The sequence below is a fragment of the Astatotilapia calliptera genome, chromosome 1 (genome assembly GCF_964374335.1).
Source record: "Astatotilapia calliptera chromosome 1, fAstCal68.1, whole genome shotgun sequence".
Classification (NCBI taxonomy): domain Eukaryota; kingdom Metazoa; phylum Chordata; class Actinopteri; order Cichliformes; family Cichlidae; genus Astatotilapia; species Astatotilapia calliptera.
The window spans coordinates 368,933-385,040 of NC_137422.1; the positions used below are offsets into that span (position 1 = coordinate 368,933).

At 45.8% G+C, this 16,108-nt stretch overlaps 1 protein-coding gene across 1 annotated transcript in view; it reads right to left on the bottom strand.

The window, feature by feature from the left end:
• Nucleotides 1-16,108, bottom strand: part of c1h16orf87 (chromosome 1 C16orf87 homolog) — a 31,998-nt gene that overhangs the window by 9,423 nt on the left and 6,467 nt on the right. Inside the window, exon 2 of the mRNA XM_026159275.2 lies at nt 11,199-11,298. Coding sequence (XP_026015060.1) covers nt 11,199-11,298 — 100 coding nt within the window. The remainder of the gene's footprint in view (nt 1-11,198; nt 11,299-16,108) is intronic.

Here is a 16,108-nt window from a genome sequence, read left to right on the forward strand (position 1 = left end):
TTGGAATGCTACTACGCAAGTAACCCCGGCGGAAGGGGCTACATGAATAGGATGAGGGACCTATGGATTCTTCGATACCCAACATCCACAATGACGGCGAAACAACTAGTAGCTCAGTGTTCCAACATTCGAAAGAAGGGACTGCTCTCACAGCTAGAGATTGACGAGGTACAACACAAATGCTACGGCAAGGAGGAGTCAGGACGCCAGGTCAGGGGGGAGATATCATCACCCCCACCCGAGATTGGGTACATAGCCCCAAGTGTGATAGGAGAAGGATCGTTGAGTGCGAGAGGAACTGACCTGAAAAATAGGATCATGGCCAAGCTTGAAACCTGGATCCCCCGTAGCCGGTTACCAAGATTACGTGAAGTACCCTCAGAAGGTCTGCTAGATGATGTTAATGCAGCACTACGGGCAATACCTACAACCATGATTACCGACACTAACAAGCTGATCTACAATACGGCAGCAGTGATCAGTGAGATGCTTGGCTACAAGTTGAACAGCCACAAGGGGCAGTACCCTCCATGGAGAAGGAGGCTAGAGGGCAAGATCAAAGTAGCCAACTAACGGAGTTGCAGAAAGGTGCGACGAATAAGGTGCCTAAGAAATACAGCAAGCTGTCCATACCTGAGGCCTTGGAAACTGCCAAGCAAAGACTCACAGCCTTGGCCAGCCGCTTGAGGAGGTACACCAGAGAGATAGAAGGCAGGAGAATAAACCAGCTGTTCTCCACAGAACCAGCAAAGGTGTACTCTCAGTGGCAAGGGAACAATAAGAGAACAGCACCACCAAGGCTGGAGACGGAGCAATACTGGAAGAGCATATGGGAGAAGGATGCAACCCATAACGGCAATGCTCAGTGGCTAGAGGATCTGAGGGCAGACCACAGCGACCTCCCTGAACAGGGTCCAGTAACCATCACAGTGGCAGATATCCAAGAAAGGGTCTCCAGTATGAAGAGTTGGACAGCACCAGGGCCCGACATGGTTCACGCCTACTGGCTGAAGAAGCTAACTGCACTCCACGAGCGTCTGGCAGCACAAATGAACCAGCTGCTAGTTAACGAGAGACACCCGGAATGGCTAACTGAAGGCCGGACGGTCCTGATCCCCAAGGACCCCAAGAAGGGACCGGTCCCCTCCAACTACCGACCAATAACCTGCCTCAGTACTACATGGAAGCTCCTGTCAGGCATCATATCGGCTAAGATGAACAGGCACATGGGTCAATGCATGAGCGGGACACAGAAAGGAATTGGCAAGAATACCAGAGGCGCAAAACACCAGCTACTGGTAGACAGAACAATCAGCCGAGACTGCAAGACCAGACTGACCAACCTGTGCACTGCCTGGATTGATTACAAGAAGGCCTATGACTCAATGCCCCACAGCTGGATACTGGAATGCCTAGAATTGTACAAGATCAATGGGACCCTAAGAGCCTTCATCAGGAACTCAATGGGGATGTGGCGTACAACACTAGAGGCCAACTCCAAGCCCATAGCACAAGTCACCATCAAGTGCGGGATCTACCAAGGAGATGCTCTGTCCCCACTGCTGTTCTGCATAGGCCTGAACCCCCTCAGTGAGATCATTAACAAGACTGGCTACGGATACTGACTACGGAACGGAGCAGTTGTCAGCCACCTCCTGTACATGGATGACATCAAGCTGTATGCCAAGAGTGAACGAGACATCGATTCACTGATCCACACTACCAGGCTATACAGCAATGACATTGGAATGTCGTTCGGACTGGAGAAGTGTAGTCGGATGGTAACAAAGAGAGGGAAGGTAGTCAGAACTGAGGGGATTGAACTACCAGAAGGCAACATTGCAGACATAGAGGACAGTTACAAGTACTTGGGGATCCCGCAGGCGAATGGGAACCATGAAGAGGCCGCTAGAAAAGCTGCAACCACCAAGTACCTGCAGAGGGTCAGGCAAGTCCTGAGGAGTCAGCTGAATGGTAAGAACAAGATCCGGACCATCAACACGTACGCCCTGCCCGTGATCAGGTACCCTGCTGGGGTAATAGGCTGGCCAAAGGAGGAGATAGAAGCCACTGACATAAAGACAAGAAAGCTCCTTACCATGCATGGAGGGTTTCACCCCAAGTCCAGCACCCTGAGGCTGTACGCTAAGCGGAAGGAAGGGGGCCGGGGACTGGTGAGTGTCAGCACCACAGTCCAGGATGAGACAACGAACATCCAAGAATACATTGGGAAGATGGCCCCAACTGACCGAGTGCTCAGTGAATACCTCAGGCAGCAGAAACCCAAGAAAGAGGAGGGAGACGAGGAACCATCATGGAAGGACAGAGCCCTGCACGGTATGTACCACCGGCAGATAGAGGAGGTGGCTGATATCCAGAAATCCTACCAGTGGCTGGACAAAGCTGGACTGAAAGACAGCACAGAGGCACTAATCATGGCAGCACAAGAACAAGCTCTGAGCACAAGATCCATAGAGGCTGGGGTCTATCACACCAGGCAAGACCCCAGGTGCAGGCTGTGTAAAGATGCCCCAGAGACAATCCAGCACATAACAGCAGGGTGCAAGATGCTAGCAGGCAAGGCATACATGGAACGCCATAACCAAGTGGCCGGCATAGTGTACAGGAACATCTGTGCCGAGTATAACCTGGAAGTCCCGAGGTCAAAATGGGAGATGCCCCCAAGGGTGGTGGAGAATGACCGAGCTAAGATCCTGTGGGACTTCCAGATACAGACAGACAAAATGGTGGTGGCTAACCAACCGGACATAGTGGTGGTAGACAAACAGAAGAAGACGGCCGTAGTGATCGATGTAGCGGTTCCGAATGACAGCAATATCAGGAAGAAGGAACACGAGAAGCTGGAGAAATACCAAGGGCTCAGAGAAGAGCTCGAGAGGATGTGGAGGGTGAAGGTAACGGTGGTCCCCGTGGTAATCGGAGCACTAGGTGCGGTGACTCCCAAGCTAGGCGAGTGGCTCCAGCAGATCCCGGGAACAACATCGGAGATCTCTGTCCAGAAGAGCGCAGTCCTGGGAACAGCTAAGATACTGCGCAGGACCCTCAAGCTCCCAGGCCTCTGGTAGAGGACCCGAGCTTGAAGGATAAACCGCCCGCAGGGGCGTGCTGGGTGTTTGTGGTTTTAGTTGTTTATATATATATATATATATATATATATATATATGTATATATATATATATATATAAATATATATATATATGCCCTGGTGCTTCAGTGCGTTACTTCTGTTTTGTTTTTGTGCATAACTTCTGTGTCTGGGCACTCCTCTGGATATTCTTACACCAGAGAAGAGCTTCTTAACTACAGGACTACAACACCTGTGGATTTACTTCCAATATTTGTCACATCTGCGGCAGATTTACTGCAGACTCTGATCAGGAAAGAGAGACGCCGAAGGAGACGAAAGTGAGCCGGCGCACTCGGGCGTCTGAGGAGACGCGGACTGCGAACTGCTCTTCCTGGGATCTTCCTTTCCAATGTACGTTCACTCAGGAATACGATGGACGAGCTGGCCCTGATGAGAAGCATGAACAGAGACGTTGCCTCCTCCTGTGTCTTATGTTTTACGGAGACGTGGCTCTGTGAGGACATCCCGGACTGCGCGCTCAAGCTGGAGGGCTTTCATCTGCTGCGCGCGGACCGGCAGGCCTCTCTCTCTGGTAAGACCACAGGTGGAGGTGTCTGCTTCTACATTAATAGTGGCTGGTGCACAGATGTAACAGTGATTGCTCAGCACTGCTCTCCCTCTCTGGAATACCTTTTTATTCACTGCAAACCGTTTTATTTTCCGCGGGAGTTTGCTTCATTCATCTTGGCCGCTGTTTACATCCCGCCAGGCGCGGATGTGCAGGCAGCTCAGTGTGCCCTCGCGGAGCAGATACTGCACATGGAGCGGACATTCCCGGACTCTCTCATCATTGCTCTTAGGGACTTTAACAAAGCCAATCTGAGCCATGAGCTTCCAAAATATAAGCAGTATATTAAATGCCCGACCAGAGAGGAGAGGACATTAGACCACTGTTACAGCACGATCAGCGGGGCCTATCGCGCGGTGCCCCGCGCTTCACTCGGACTTTCTGACCACGTCATGATCCACCTAATCCCCGCGTACAGACAGAGGCTGAAGCTCTCCAAACCTGTCGTGAGGACCAAAAAACTGTGGAGCAACGAGGCTGTGGAGGAGCTTCGCACGTGTTTGGAGTCTACAGACTGGGACACACTGAAGGCTGCTTCTAACAGCTTGGACGAGTTTACGGACACTGTCACCTCCTATATCCACTTCTGTGAGGACAGCATTGTGCCATCACGCACCAGGGTGAGTTATAACAATGACAAACCCTGGTTTACTCCTAAACTCAAAAAGCTGTGGCTGGAAAAGAGAAAGGCGTTCAGAAGCGGAGACAGGGACTGCTACAGAGAGGCCAAGTACAGGTTCACTAAAGAAGTGGACGTTGCTAAACATCAGAACTCTGAGAAGATGCAGCAGCAGATCTCAGAGAATGACTCGGCCTCTGTGTGGAAAGGTTTTAGGAATATCACCAACTACAAGCCTAAAACCCCCCACTCCACTGATGACTTGCTCTTAGCCAACACCCTTAACGACTGTTACTGCCGTTTTGACGAGCCATCAGGCAGCCTTCACACCTCCAACGGCCCCAACAATAGAGGCACTTTGGACACTCATTCCCCCACCTCTCCCCCCTCCATAGAGCCATCACCACCTTCAAACTGTTCACCTACAACACCCCCCTCCTCACCCCACACAAAAGAGGATTTCACACCACCTCCTCCGACCACAACTCTTCATATTCATGAAGCAGGTGTGAGGAAGCAGTTTAAGAGTCTGAATGCTCGAAAAGACGGTGTGTCTCCTGCCACCCTCAGACACTGTGCAAACGAGCTGGCCCCAGTGTTTTCTGGCATCTTCAACTCCTCACTGCAGGCATGTCATGTGCCTGCCTGCTTCAAGTCCTCTACCATAATCCCTGTGCCCAAGAAACCTAGGATCACTGGACTAAATGACTACAGACCCGTGGCTCTGACATCTGTGGTCATAAAGTCATTTGAGCACCTGGTTGGGGGTTTGAGCACCATTTTGGGAGGAACACCCTTCAACTGGTGCGGGAGTATGAAAGGGAATCAAGGAAACTAGCGGATTATAGGAACCATCTCCGTTTCAACCTAAGATGCAGACAAAGCAGAGTTGTTCCTAAGAGCCTGCGCCTTGGATCCACTGTCAGGGGATACAGAGCAGACTTGATTCTACAGAGAGCACAAAATCACCTTTTAAGTGAAAGGATAAGAGAGGTCCATTTCACTATAGATGCCCTCCAGAACAAGATCAGCCAGACCCTGCAGGAACTGGAAATCCTTCTACCCTCTCCAATCTTAGAAGAGGTTTACAAGTTTGTGGACAAGGCTCAGCGGGCCCAACACTCTAAAGGAAAAGAAAGACAACGCAGGAAATTCCACACCTTGCTTTCAAAAACACACACTCCTCATCCTGAACCTACACAACCCAGAGAAGAAAACACACCTGATGCCAGTCAGGAGAAATGGGTTAAGAACTTTTCAGACAGGATTCTCACTGAACCTGAAAAGAGAGTATTAGCCAAAGGACTCAATTTTGCCATTTCTCCACAACAGTTGCCCATAGTGGACCTCATCACAGCCACAGAATCTGCCATACGGATTAATAAATTATCACAGACAGAAGCAGAGCAAATCAGGATGAAAGTCTCAGCCACGCTCCCCAGTGCCAAAGTCCCTCCATCCAACCTCACAATTAGGGTTGGGTACCGGTGACATAAACGGTAGTAACCAGACCGAAAAGCAGCGCACATTTCGGTGCTTTATTTCGGTGCTTTTTTTTCCTGAGCTGTGATACACTTCTAGCCAATCATTTTACGTTTCCGAGGATAGTAGGCGGGGCCAGGTACGTACGTTCTGTTAGAGCAGAGCTCCAGATTAAAAATGTCCAAGGCGAAGCGGTCAAAGTCTGGCTGTACTTCACAGCAAAATATGCAAACTCAGCAGCAACAAGTGCTTTAAGCTGATACTGTGATACTGTCAAAGGAGGTAACACCTCAAATCCGATGAAACACCTGGCGACGCATAGCGTTTTTTTTAAAAGCCGAGAAATGCGCCGTATTTGATAGCTTGCTGCGAGACCTCACACCGAGCACGTCGGGTGGGTTGCCAGTTATCGGACCCGGAGCAACATCCCCCAAAAACCCGAAGAATAGAGTCCTGGCCCCTAGCCCTGCCAGTGTAGCAGAAATGATGAGGATGATGATGCAGCAGCAGCCCTTCTTCTCTGCGTGAGTAGCTTAATGTTGTTCATGTGTAATTTACGTTGAGTAGGCTAAACATGTTATTACATTAATGCATGTAAGGTGAACTAGCAAACATCATAGCTACATGCGGCTGTCTTCTTGTTTGATGGCAGATGCTCCCTTCACCCTGGCCAAAAAGGCTAAAATGACCAAAGAAAAAGTGGGAAACAGTTAAACATGAGAGGTTTAGGACAAAGTTTGTGTCTTTTTCCATTGTTTAAGCACTGCTTCCAGCCAAGAGTGATGCCATATATGCCCCATAGCTGCAGAAAAGGCTAACATTGTTATCTTTTTACAAAAACAGCTGAACATGAGAGGTTTTTGGACAAAGTTTGTGTTCTCCATTCTTTAAGCACCGGTTCGAGCACAGTTTCAAAAGTACCGATTTGGCACCGGTATCGGATAAAACCTAAACGATACCCATCCCTACTCACAATACAGGAAAAGAAGGCCGTCGCTTCCCTGAGCAAAGACCACAACATCACTGTTTTACCAGCTGATAAGGGAAGATGCACCGTGGTCCTAAACACTACAGATTACCATACAAAGATCACTACTCTCCTCAGTGACAACAATACCTATGAAGCCCTAAAGCGAGACCCCACAAGCAGCTACAAAAAGAAAGTTATAGCTTGCCTTCAAGACTTTGAAAAGGACAAAATTATTGACCGCCTTATATATCACCGCCTTTACCCAGGGGATGCCATACCCTGCATCTATGGACTTCCTAAGATCCACAAGGAAGCTGTCCCACTCAGACCCATAGTCAGTAGCATAAACTCAGCCACTTATAACATTGCTAAACACCTTGCTACCATCCTTGCGCCTCTCGTGGGGAACACCCCACACCACATCAAGAACTCCACCGACTTCACCGACAAGGTCCAGAAACTTACCCTGGATCCAGATGAAACCATGGTGTCCTTTGATGTAGTCTCTCTCTTCACCTGCATACCCACCACGGAGGCCGTGGAGACTGTCAGAAAACGACTACAAGAAGACAGCTCCTTGGAGGACAGGACCAACTTCACACCCGATCAGATCTGCACACTGTTAGACCTCTGCCTCACCACTACATATTTCAAATACAACGAAGGCTTCTACAGACAAAAACATGGCTGTGCCATGGGCTCCCCCGTGTCACCTATTGTAGCCAACCTTTACATGGAGGAAGTGGAAAGGAAGGCTCTTGGCTCTTTCAAAGGAAGAGTACCCAGCCACTGGTACAGATATGTGGACGACACCTGGGTCAAAATCAAGACACAAGAAGTGGAATCCTTCACTGCGCACATTAACGCTGTGGATAAAAACATCAAGTTCACCAGGGAAGACACAAAGGACGACTGTTTGCCTTTCCTGGACTGCGCTGTGCACATTGAAGAGAACGGCAACCTCAACATCGAAGTTTACCGGAAGCCCACACACACGGACCAGTACCTCCTCTTTGACTCCCATCACCCTCTGGAACACAAACTTGGAGTAATCAGGACCCTACACCACCGGGCAGAACATGTTCCCTCTAAGCCTGAAGGGAAAAAGAAGGAACACACACACATGTAAAGGAAGCACTCAAAACGTGCGGCTATCCTAAATGGGCGTTCTTAAAGTCAGCAAAGAGGCACAGAAAAGAAGACCAGACACCAGCGAGGGAGGATAAGAAGGACAGACGCAACAACATTGTCATCCCCTATGTAGCCGGTGTATCAGAGGAACTCAGGAGAGTTTTCTCCAAGCATGACATCCCAGTGTATTTCAGACCCAGCAACACGCTCAGACACAAACTGGTTCACCCGAAAGACAAAACGCCAAAACACAGACTTAACAATGTGGTGTATGCTGTACAGTGCAGCGAGGAATGCTCAGACCTCTACATTGGAGAGACCAAACAACCACTTCACAAGCGCATGGCACAACACAGAACAGCCACCTCCACAGGACAAGACTCAGCAGTCCATCTGCATCTTAAGGATAAAGGACACTCTTTCGAGGATGCCAACGTTCACATTTTGGACAGAGAGGACAGATGGTTTGAAAGAGGAGTGAAAGAAGCATCTATGTCCACTGTGAGCGACCATCTTTGAACAGAGGCGGGGTTTACGACACCAACTCTCTGCCATCTATAATCCAGTTTTGAGATCCCTCCCAGACGCCTTAACGCCCACTCACATCCTGGGCCATCTGACCTCAGGAATTCACATGATAAGGTGGGGCCAGGTTTCACAATGAACACAACCCGAAACTCTGGCTGATTGGGACCCACACCCAGTTTCACACCTTGGCTCAGGCGATTAGCACTTAGAGTCCCCCGAGAGCAGCTTCTACCTTTCTACCTTTAAAACTCGCCTTCCAGCCAAATGGCTGGTAGGCTTTTAGCTAGGCTTTAGCTTCAGCCAAGTGGAAGCTAAATTGTCTAGTCATTCATATGTAAATTAGGTTGTTATCTGGGAATTCTGGAGGGGAGTGGGGGTGTGTGGATGAGGGGGTGGGGGAGCTGCTAAAAGCTGTGAACTTCCTTTTGTGTTTCATCTTGATGCATTCTCAATCATCCAGGGAAATAAATCTCCAAAAGTCACCAACTTGGAGTGTTTCAGTTTGCCATCTTAGAGAGAAATCAACACACATGGGTGTATTTCCTTTGTTGCTGAGATTTATATATATATATTTATATATATATATGTTCTTTGCGATGTGTTCACTGCTACAGATACACATGTGGTAAATGCAGACTACAGATACCATGGCAGTGCCAGGATTGTGAGTGATTGCTGAAAATGTTGAAATGTACTCACTCACTTTTTATTATTATTTGTAAATATGTGTACACATGGTTGGTTTTTTGTACTGTTTTTATCAATAAATCTCAGCAACAAAGGAAATACACCCATGTGTGTTGATTTCTCCCTAAGATGGCAAACTGAAACACTCCAAGTTGGTGACTTTTGGAGATTTATTTCCCTGGATGATTGAGAATGCATCAAGATGAAACACAAAAGGAAGTTCACAGCTTTTAGCAGCTCCCCCACCCCCTCATTCACACACCCCCACTCCCCTCCAGAATTCCCAGATAACAACCTAATTTACATATGAATGACTAGACAATTTAGCTTCCACTTGGCTGAAGCTAAAGCCTAGCTAAACACCTACCAGCCATTTGGCTGGAAGGCGAGTTTTAAAGGTAGAAAAGCCAAATGGCTGCTCTCGGGGGACTCTAAGTGTTAGAGGATCATCAGGGGGTCCTTTTGTCCCTCTGTGGGGGGTTACTCCCACTAGGTTTATATCTGGGACTCTCCACCATTTGACCTTAGAACTGAAGAAGCTTCTCGGATGAGAGGTGAAACGTCTTCAAGCAACTTAAAGAAGTCCAGACGCTTTTCTTTGCAAGCTCCTTTGACTGAGCACCTGGTTCTCTCCTACCTCAAGACCCTCACGGCCCCCCTGCAGTTTGCATACAGAGCCAACAGGTCTGTAGATAACGCCATCAACATGGCCCTACACTTCATCCTGCAGCATCTGGACTCCCCAGGAACCTACGCCAGGATCCTGTTTGTGGACTTCAGCTCTGCCTTCAACACCATCCTTCCAGACCATCTCCGAGACAAGCTTTCCCAAATGAAAGTGCCTGATCCCATCTGCCGGTGGATCACTGACTTCCTGACGGACAGGAAGCAGCATGTGAGGCTGGGAAAGAATGTCTCGGACTCTCGGACCATCAGCACCGGCTCCCCTCAGGGCTGTGTTCTTTCTCCTCTGCTCTTCTCCCTGTACACCAACTGCTGCACCTCCACCCACCAGTCTGTCAAGCTAATCAAGTTTGCAGATGACACCACCGTTATTGGACTCATCTCGGACGGGGATGAGTCTGCCTACAGGAGGGAGGTTGAATGTCTGGTGTCCTGGTGCAGCCACAACAACCTGGTGCTAAATGCCCAGAAGACAGTGGAGATTATTGTGGACTTCAGGAAGCACACAGCCGCACTCCCCCCCATCATCCTGACTGACACCCCCATCACCTCTGTGGACTCATTCCGCTTCCTGGGTACCACCATCACCCAGGACCTGAAGTGGGAGCCCACCATCACCTCTGTCATAAAGAAAGCCCAGCAGAGGATGTACTTCCTGAGGCAGCTGAAGAAATTCAACCTGCCAACACGGACGATGATGCAGTTCTACACTGCAATCATCGAGTCCATCCTCACCTCCTCCATCACCGTGTGGTACGCTGGAGCCACTATCAGGGACAAACAGAGACTGCAGCGTGTTGTGCGCTCTGCTGAGAAGGTGATTGGCTGCAGACTCCCATCTTTGCAGGACCTGTACACCTCCAGGACATTGCGGCGTGCAGCTCGGATCTCAGCTGACCCTTCTCACCCTGGACACAGTCTGTTTGACCTGCTCCCCTCAGGCAGGAGGCTCCGGTCCATTCGCACCAGAACCTCTCGCCATAAGAACAGTTTCTTCCCCTCTGCTGTTGGACACATGAACAATAACCATATGACTGTTCCCACCACTAACACATGACCCTACGCTGTGTCACTGCATCATTCCATGTTTGGCACTGATCACCACCTGCACTCATGTATATATCATGTATATATCTATCTACTTAGCACTTTTAATTCTTATTTTTATGTCTATTTAAGTGTTATATGACAGTATGTTTTTGCACTAAGTACCGTAGCAATTTCCTAATCATGTCACTTTATTTTTTCACATTTTTCTTTAACCTACAGCACTACTTGTTCTTTAGCTTTGTGCAATCCAAAAACATGCATGTTGGAATAACTGGTGATTCCAATTGGCTGTAGGTTTACTGTATCTTCAACTCACCAACTACCAACTTACCTGCTATGGCTGGGGAGGAGCGCTCATTTAACTTTGCATTAAGGAGTTTCCTGCTAATAAATACATAACCACATGGGCAGGACTTGCACGCCACTGGAATCTAGAAAGAGTGAGAAATAAGAAACATTACTGTTAAAACATCACTACATCATTTCCACAAGGTGGATTCCTGTTTTAGCTGCACAAAGCCTGCAGCAGACAATCTGACACACTCTTAGAGGTCTCCATGTCTGACACATATCTCAAGGATCAAAGCTAACACAGGGCAGGTTTATTCCAAATAAATGACATGAGTTGATAAACTTCAATGGAGTGAATGAAGATATCCACTAAATCATGCCATTTTTAGCACTAAATGGATCATAACCATTGCGCACTATGACTCATTACTTGCAGAAGAATTTAGCCAAAGGTTTGATTGTATTTTCTACATCTGCAAGCCCACTAGGGTCCACTTAAGTTTCACTGATGTCAATGTTTTTCACTGGACAGTGTAGATCTCACTTAGCATGTTAGAGGTTCATGAGTTCATGACAGTACAGTTAGAAACAGACTGAACAAGTATGACTTGTTTGGAAGGGTTACCAAAAGATAAGACTCTTCTCTCTCAAAGGATTACGGCACGACAGCTGAGGCGCATGAATAGATGTGAATGATGCAAGTTGTATGTTTGAGTGCTCAGTGGATAAAGGCTATGTTTTATTGTGTAAGAACCAGTCCAGTATAAACATTTTATACAGCAGCAGCTATAGTGATTTATCAATATTTTTAGTCATGAAGTGGTTTGTGCTCTACAAACAAGTGTAGAAGTCCCCCTGACCAATGTGTACGAACAAAGCACAGATTTTTAAGGAATTTAAACAAGTCTTTAAAATGAATACTACTAATAATAATAATCAAATGACAAACTACTACTACAACAATAATAAAAATAAATTATTATATTACTATTATATAAATGGATGGATGGATTATTGTTATTATTGCCTTTTAACCAACAAACTGTTCACAATTACAATTTAAAGAAAAAAAAACTGCATGCAATTTGTCAAAATTTCAATTATTTTCAGGCTGAGTTTCTTTGTTTATTTAATATCATTTAGATGAACAGCACGGTGCCGCACTGATTACTATTGCTTCACAGTGAGAAGCAACAGTAACATCGAGATGGACTTTGACTTCTCCATCTGATCGGGGCCTTTCTGTGTGGCGTTTGCATGTTCGCTCCATGTTTGTGTGGGTTCTCTCAGCGGTTCCCAAACTTTTTTTGCTAGGCCCTCCTTTGTTTTACAAGAAAAATGTTCATGCTCCATATTAATATGAGTAGAAAAAGTACAGTTTGAATGAGTATGTGGAAACGTTGTTTTGAATTTTCTTAGTTTGGACTACAGTGACCAAATTTTGATATAATAGACTTTAGGGCTGGGCGATATGACCTAAAATCCATATCGTGATATAATTTGAAGCACGTGCGGTAACGATATATATCGCGATATATTCTTTTCTTCTGTATAACGTATTTTCCACACTATAAGGACTTAAAATCCTTTAATATTCTCAAAAATTGAGAGTGGGCCTTATGTATGAACAGATTTTGGCTGCAGAAATCTGTTAAAAATGTTTTAGTACAACTTTGGTAAGCAGCACTGCTTGATGGATCGTCAGAGCATTACGGCTGCCGTAGGGAGGAGCTTCGCGGAGTAATCTGGGTCCAAAACTCCGTCCGCTTCAGGTCCCAAAGTCAAACCAACACTAAGAGTTAAAAACTGTCTAAATTCTTTGATCTTTAATTAAATCATCAGCGTTGCTGCTTTACCAGGTGTAACAATTAAGTTTAACATCCAGGCATCCATGAAAACAGAATTTCTTAAATTTAACGGAGTTAGAAGTTAGCAGGAAGTTAGCTCGCTAGTTTCCACCTAAACATTTCATAGCATGTTCTGACTGAGAGATTTTTGAAACTAATTCAAATGTACAGCTCTGCTATCACTTCCAACATAAATGAAGACAGAAAACTAAACAGCAGTGACGTTTGCAGGGTTACTGAAGTTGGGCTACCTGGTATATAATGTTGTGCTACGTGATTGCTAGCGACACAGCTATGTTAGCATAACATTAGCACAGTGAAGCTGGAGGATGAACGCCAACTTTTTTTCCACTCAATAAAAGTTAACGTGAGTATTCTGGTGACAAATGCAGTCACATAGCAGGATGCTGTACACGGGCCAAACTTCAGTCAGGAGAACAACTGAGATTATTCATCCACAATACGAGGTTAGTTATTAATATACTGCAACAACATGGGAATAGAGCAGCTGTGAGAGAATTCAACATTAATGAATCAATGTTACGGAAGTGGAGGAAGCGCAGTTTTTGGCTTTCCCCATATTTCAACAGTGCTTCATCTCTTTGCTGTGACTGTCGCCCGCCATCATTTGCAGATGATAATGGCTGTAGCCGCTGCGATGCTTTCGACCAAAACATGCGCAGCTTGATGACATCATCAACATGCGCTATCGCGATAGAGCGATATAGTCAAAATCTCTATCGTTGGCCAAATTTATATAGTTTCTATCGTATATTGTTTATATCGCCCACCCCTAATAGACTTACATCTCTAAATGTCTGCTGACTACCCAAATTATTTAAAAAGGTGAAACAGCCTTCAGTAGTTATTTGAAAGGAAGTAGTCGTGTGCCGCAAACAACCCCATCCCGATTGAAAGGTGCAACAGGTCAAATAGCTTATTTTTCAATTTCACTTCTTAGCTTTCGCTTTTAGTCTCAGTAAACACAGTATTCTGAAATAAACTTTTATTCAGTATCACCCAAAACCTGTGACTGAGTCCATGAACTTAGCAGTGTTTACAGAGGAAAAGTCAAAAAGTAATTTCCTATACAATCTGATGGGACCGAAAGTCCTTTTGCAACCATCTGATGGTGTTAGAGGAGAAGGCAGGTTTAAGACTCACATGTTTTTGACACTGTCTGCAGAGAACGTCTGTTGTTAAATTGAGGCCAACAGACTACCTTTATGTTATCTACCATAGCAACAGCCCTATGACATGCAACTACAACATGTGAATGCGTTATAATTATAACCTCCCAGTAAGATGATGCTGTGATCACACCAACATATTTACCAAAATGTTGTTGAAGGTGATGTTTTTCCTTCCTCTAGCAGACACCAAAAGCCTGTGAGCTCAGCCCCTTTGTGCTGCTTCCATTCCAGTCACATGGGCCGTTGCGTCTTTTAAAATACAGCAGCTCACCAACGTGAGTTTTTAATGTCGACAACTTTACTTTTGGTTTTGGCCATCTCTTCATATTCCATCACCAGCTTGCATTTGCATGAATGACAGTCCCTTAATGCACTGTGCTGGTGAAGCTCTATTTGCACATTAAATGTACAGTCTGGCAAGAGTTTTCATGAGAAAGTTGTAGTTTCTTTCAGCACAACTGGAGAGCAACATTGTAATTCACACACCAACAGTAGAGATGTTGGCTCTCTTTGGATCTGCCTTCATATTCTACTAGTCAAAGTTTTTGGACATACGTTTTCATTTAATGTTTTTTCTCCTGTTTCATGACTATTTACATTTTACAATCTCACTGAAGGCATGAAAACTATGAATGAACACATATGGAACTATGTAGTAAACAAATGTGTGTGAAGTGACACAAAACATGTTTTACATTTTAGATTCTTAATACCATACCACCTTTATTTATAAAGCACTTTAACATAAAACCAGAGTTCACAAAGTGCTGTACATGCTAATAGCATAAGTAAAGAAAATTAAAATGAGATAAGATAAAATAAATAACAAATTGAGTCAACCCCTCTAATCAATGCCAAAGGCTTCAGCGAATAAATATGTTCTAAGAACACTTTTAAATTCAGAGAGAGAAAAGGCCTGCCTAACATGCAAGGGTAGATCATTCCACAACTTTGGAGCAGCTACAGCAGAAGCACGATCACCTTTAAATTTATACTTAGTTTTTGGTACCTTAAGGAGCTGCTGATTGGCGGACCTAAGGGAACGGGCAGGTGTATATGGTTGTAGTAGCTCCGAGAGGTGGGGGGGGGGGGGGGGGGGGGGGCAGGCCATTAAGAGATTTAAAAGCAAATATGAGAATTTTAAAAACAATCCTAAGATGTACAGGTAGCCAGTGGAGTGAAATTAAAATGGGGGTAATGTGCTCAGACTTTTTTGTTCCAGTTAAAAGACGAGCTGCATCACTAACCCCACAATAAAGTGCGTTACAATAATCCAGCCTAGAAGTAACAAAGGCATGGATTACTGTCTCAAAATGCTGTTTCGATAAGATAGGCTTTATTTTGGCTAATTCCCTCAAATGAAAAAAGCTAGAGCTTACAACAGCTCTGACCTGGCTTTCAAGTTTAAGATTTGCCTCTATTTTAACTCCCAGATTAGTGATGACTGGTTTAACATACTGTGCCAGTGAACCAAGATCTATAATAGTGGCCTCAGAAGCGCCACCAAAAACCATCACTTCTGTTTTCTGTTCATTAAAATTTAAAAAGTTCAAAGCCATCCAGGCCCTTATTTCATCAAGGCATCTGAGCAGCGAGTCTACTGAGAAGCCATTTATCTTTTAAGTGGGAAATAAATCTGGGAGTCATCGGCGTAGCAGTGGAAAGAAATCCCATGTTTCCTGAAAATAGACCCAAGGGGTAGGAGATATAGAGAGAAAAGAAGCGGGCCTAAAACTGAACCCTGTGGGACCCCACATTGAAGAGAAGCAGCAGAGGATACAAACTCCCCGAGTTTCACAGAGAAAGTTCGCTCTGCCAAATAGGATCTGAGCCACTGCAGTGCGGCACTCCGCATACCCACCAACTGCTCTAAACGGGAGATTAAAATATTATGATCCACTGTATCAAAA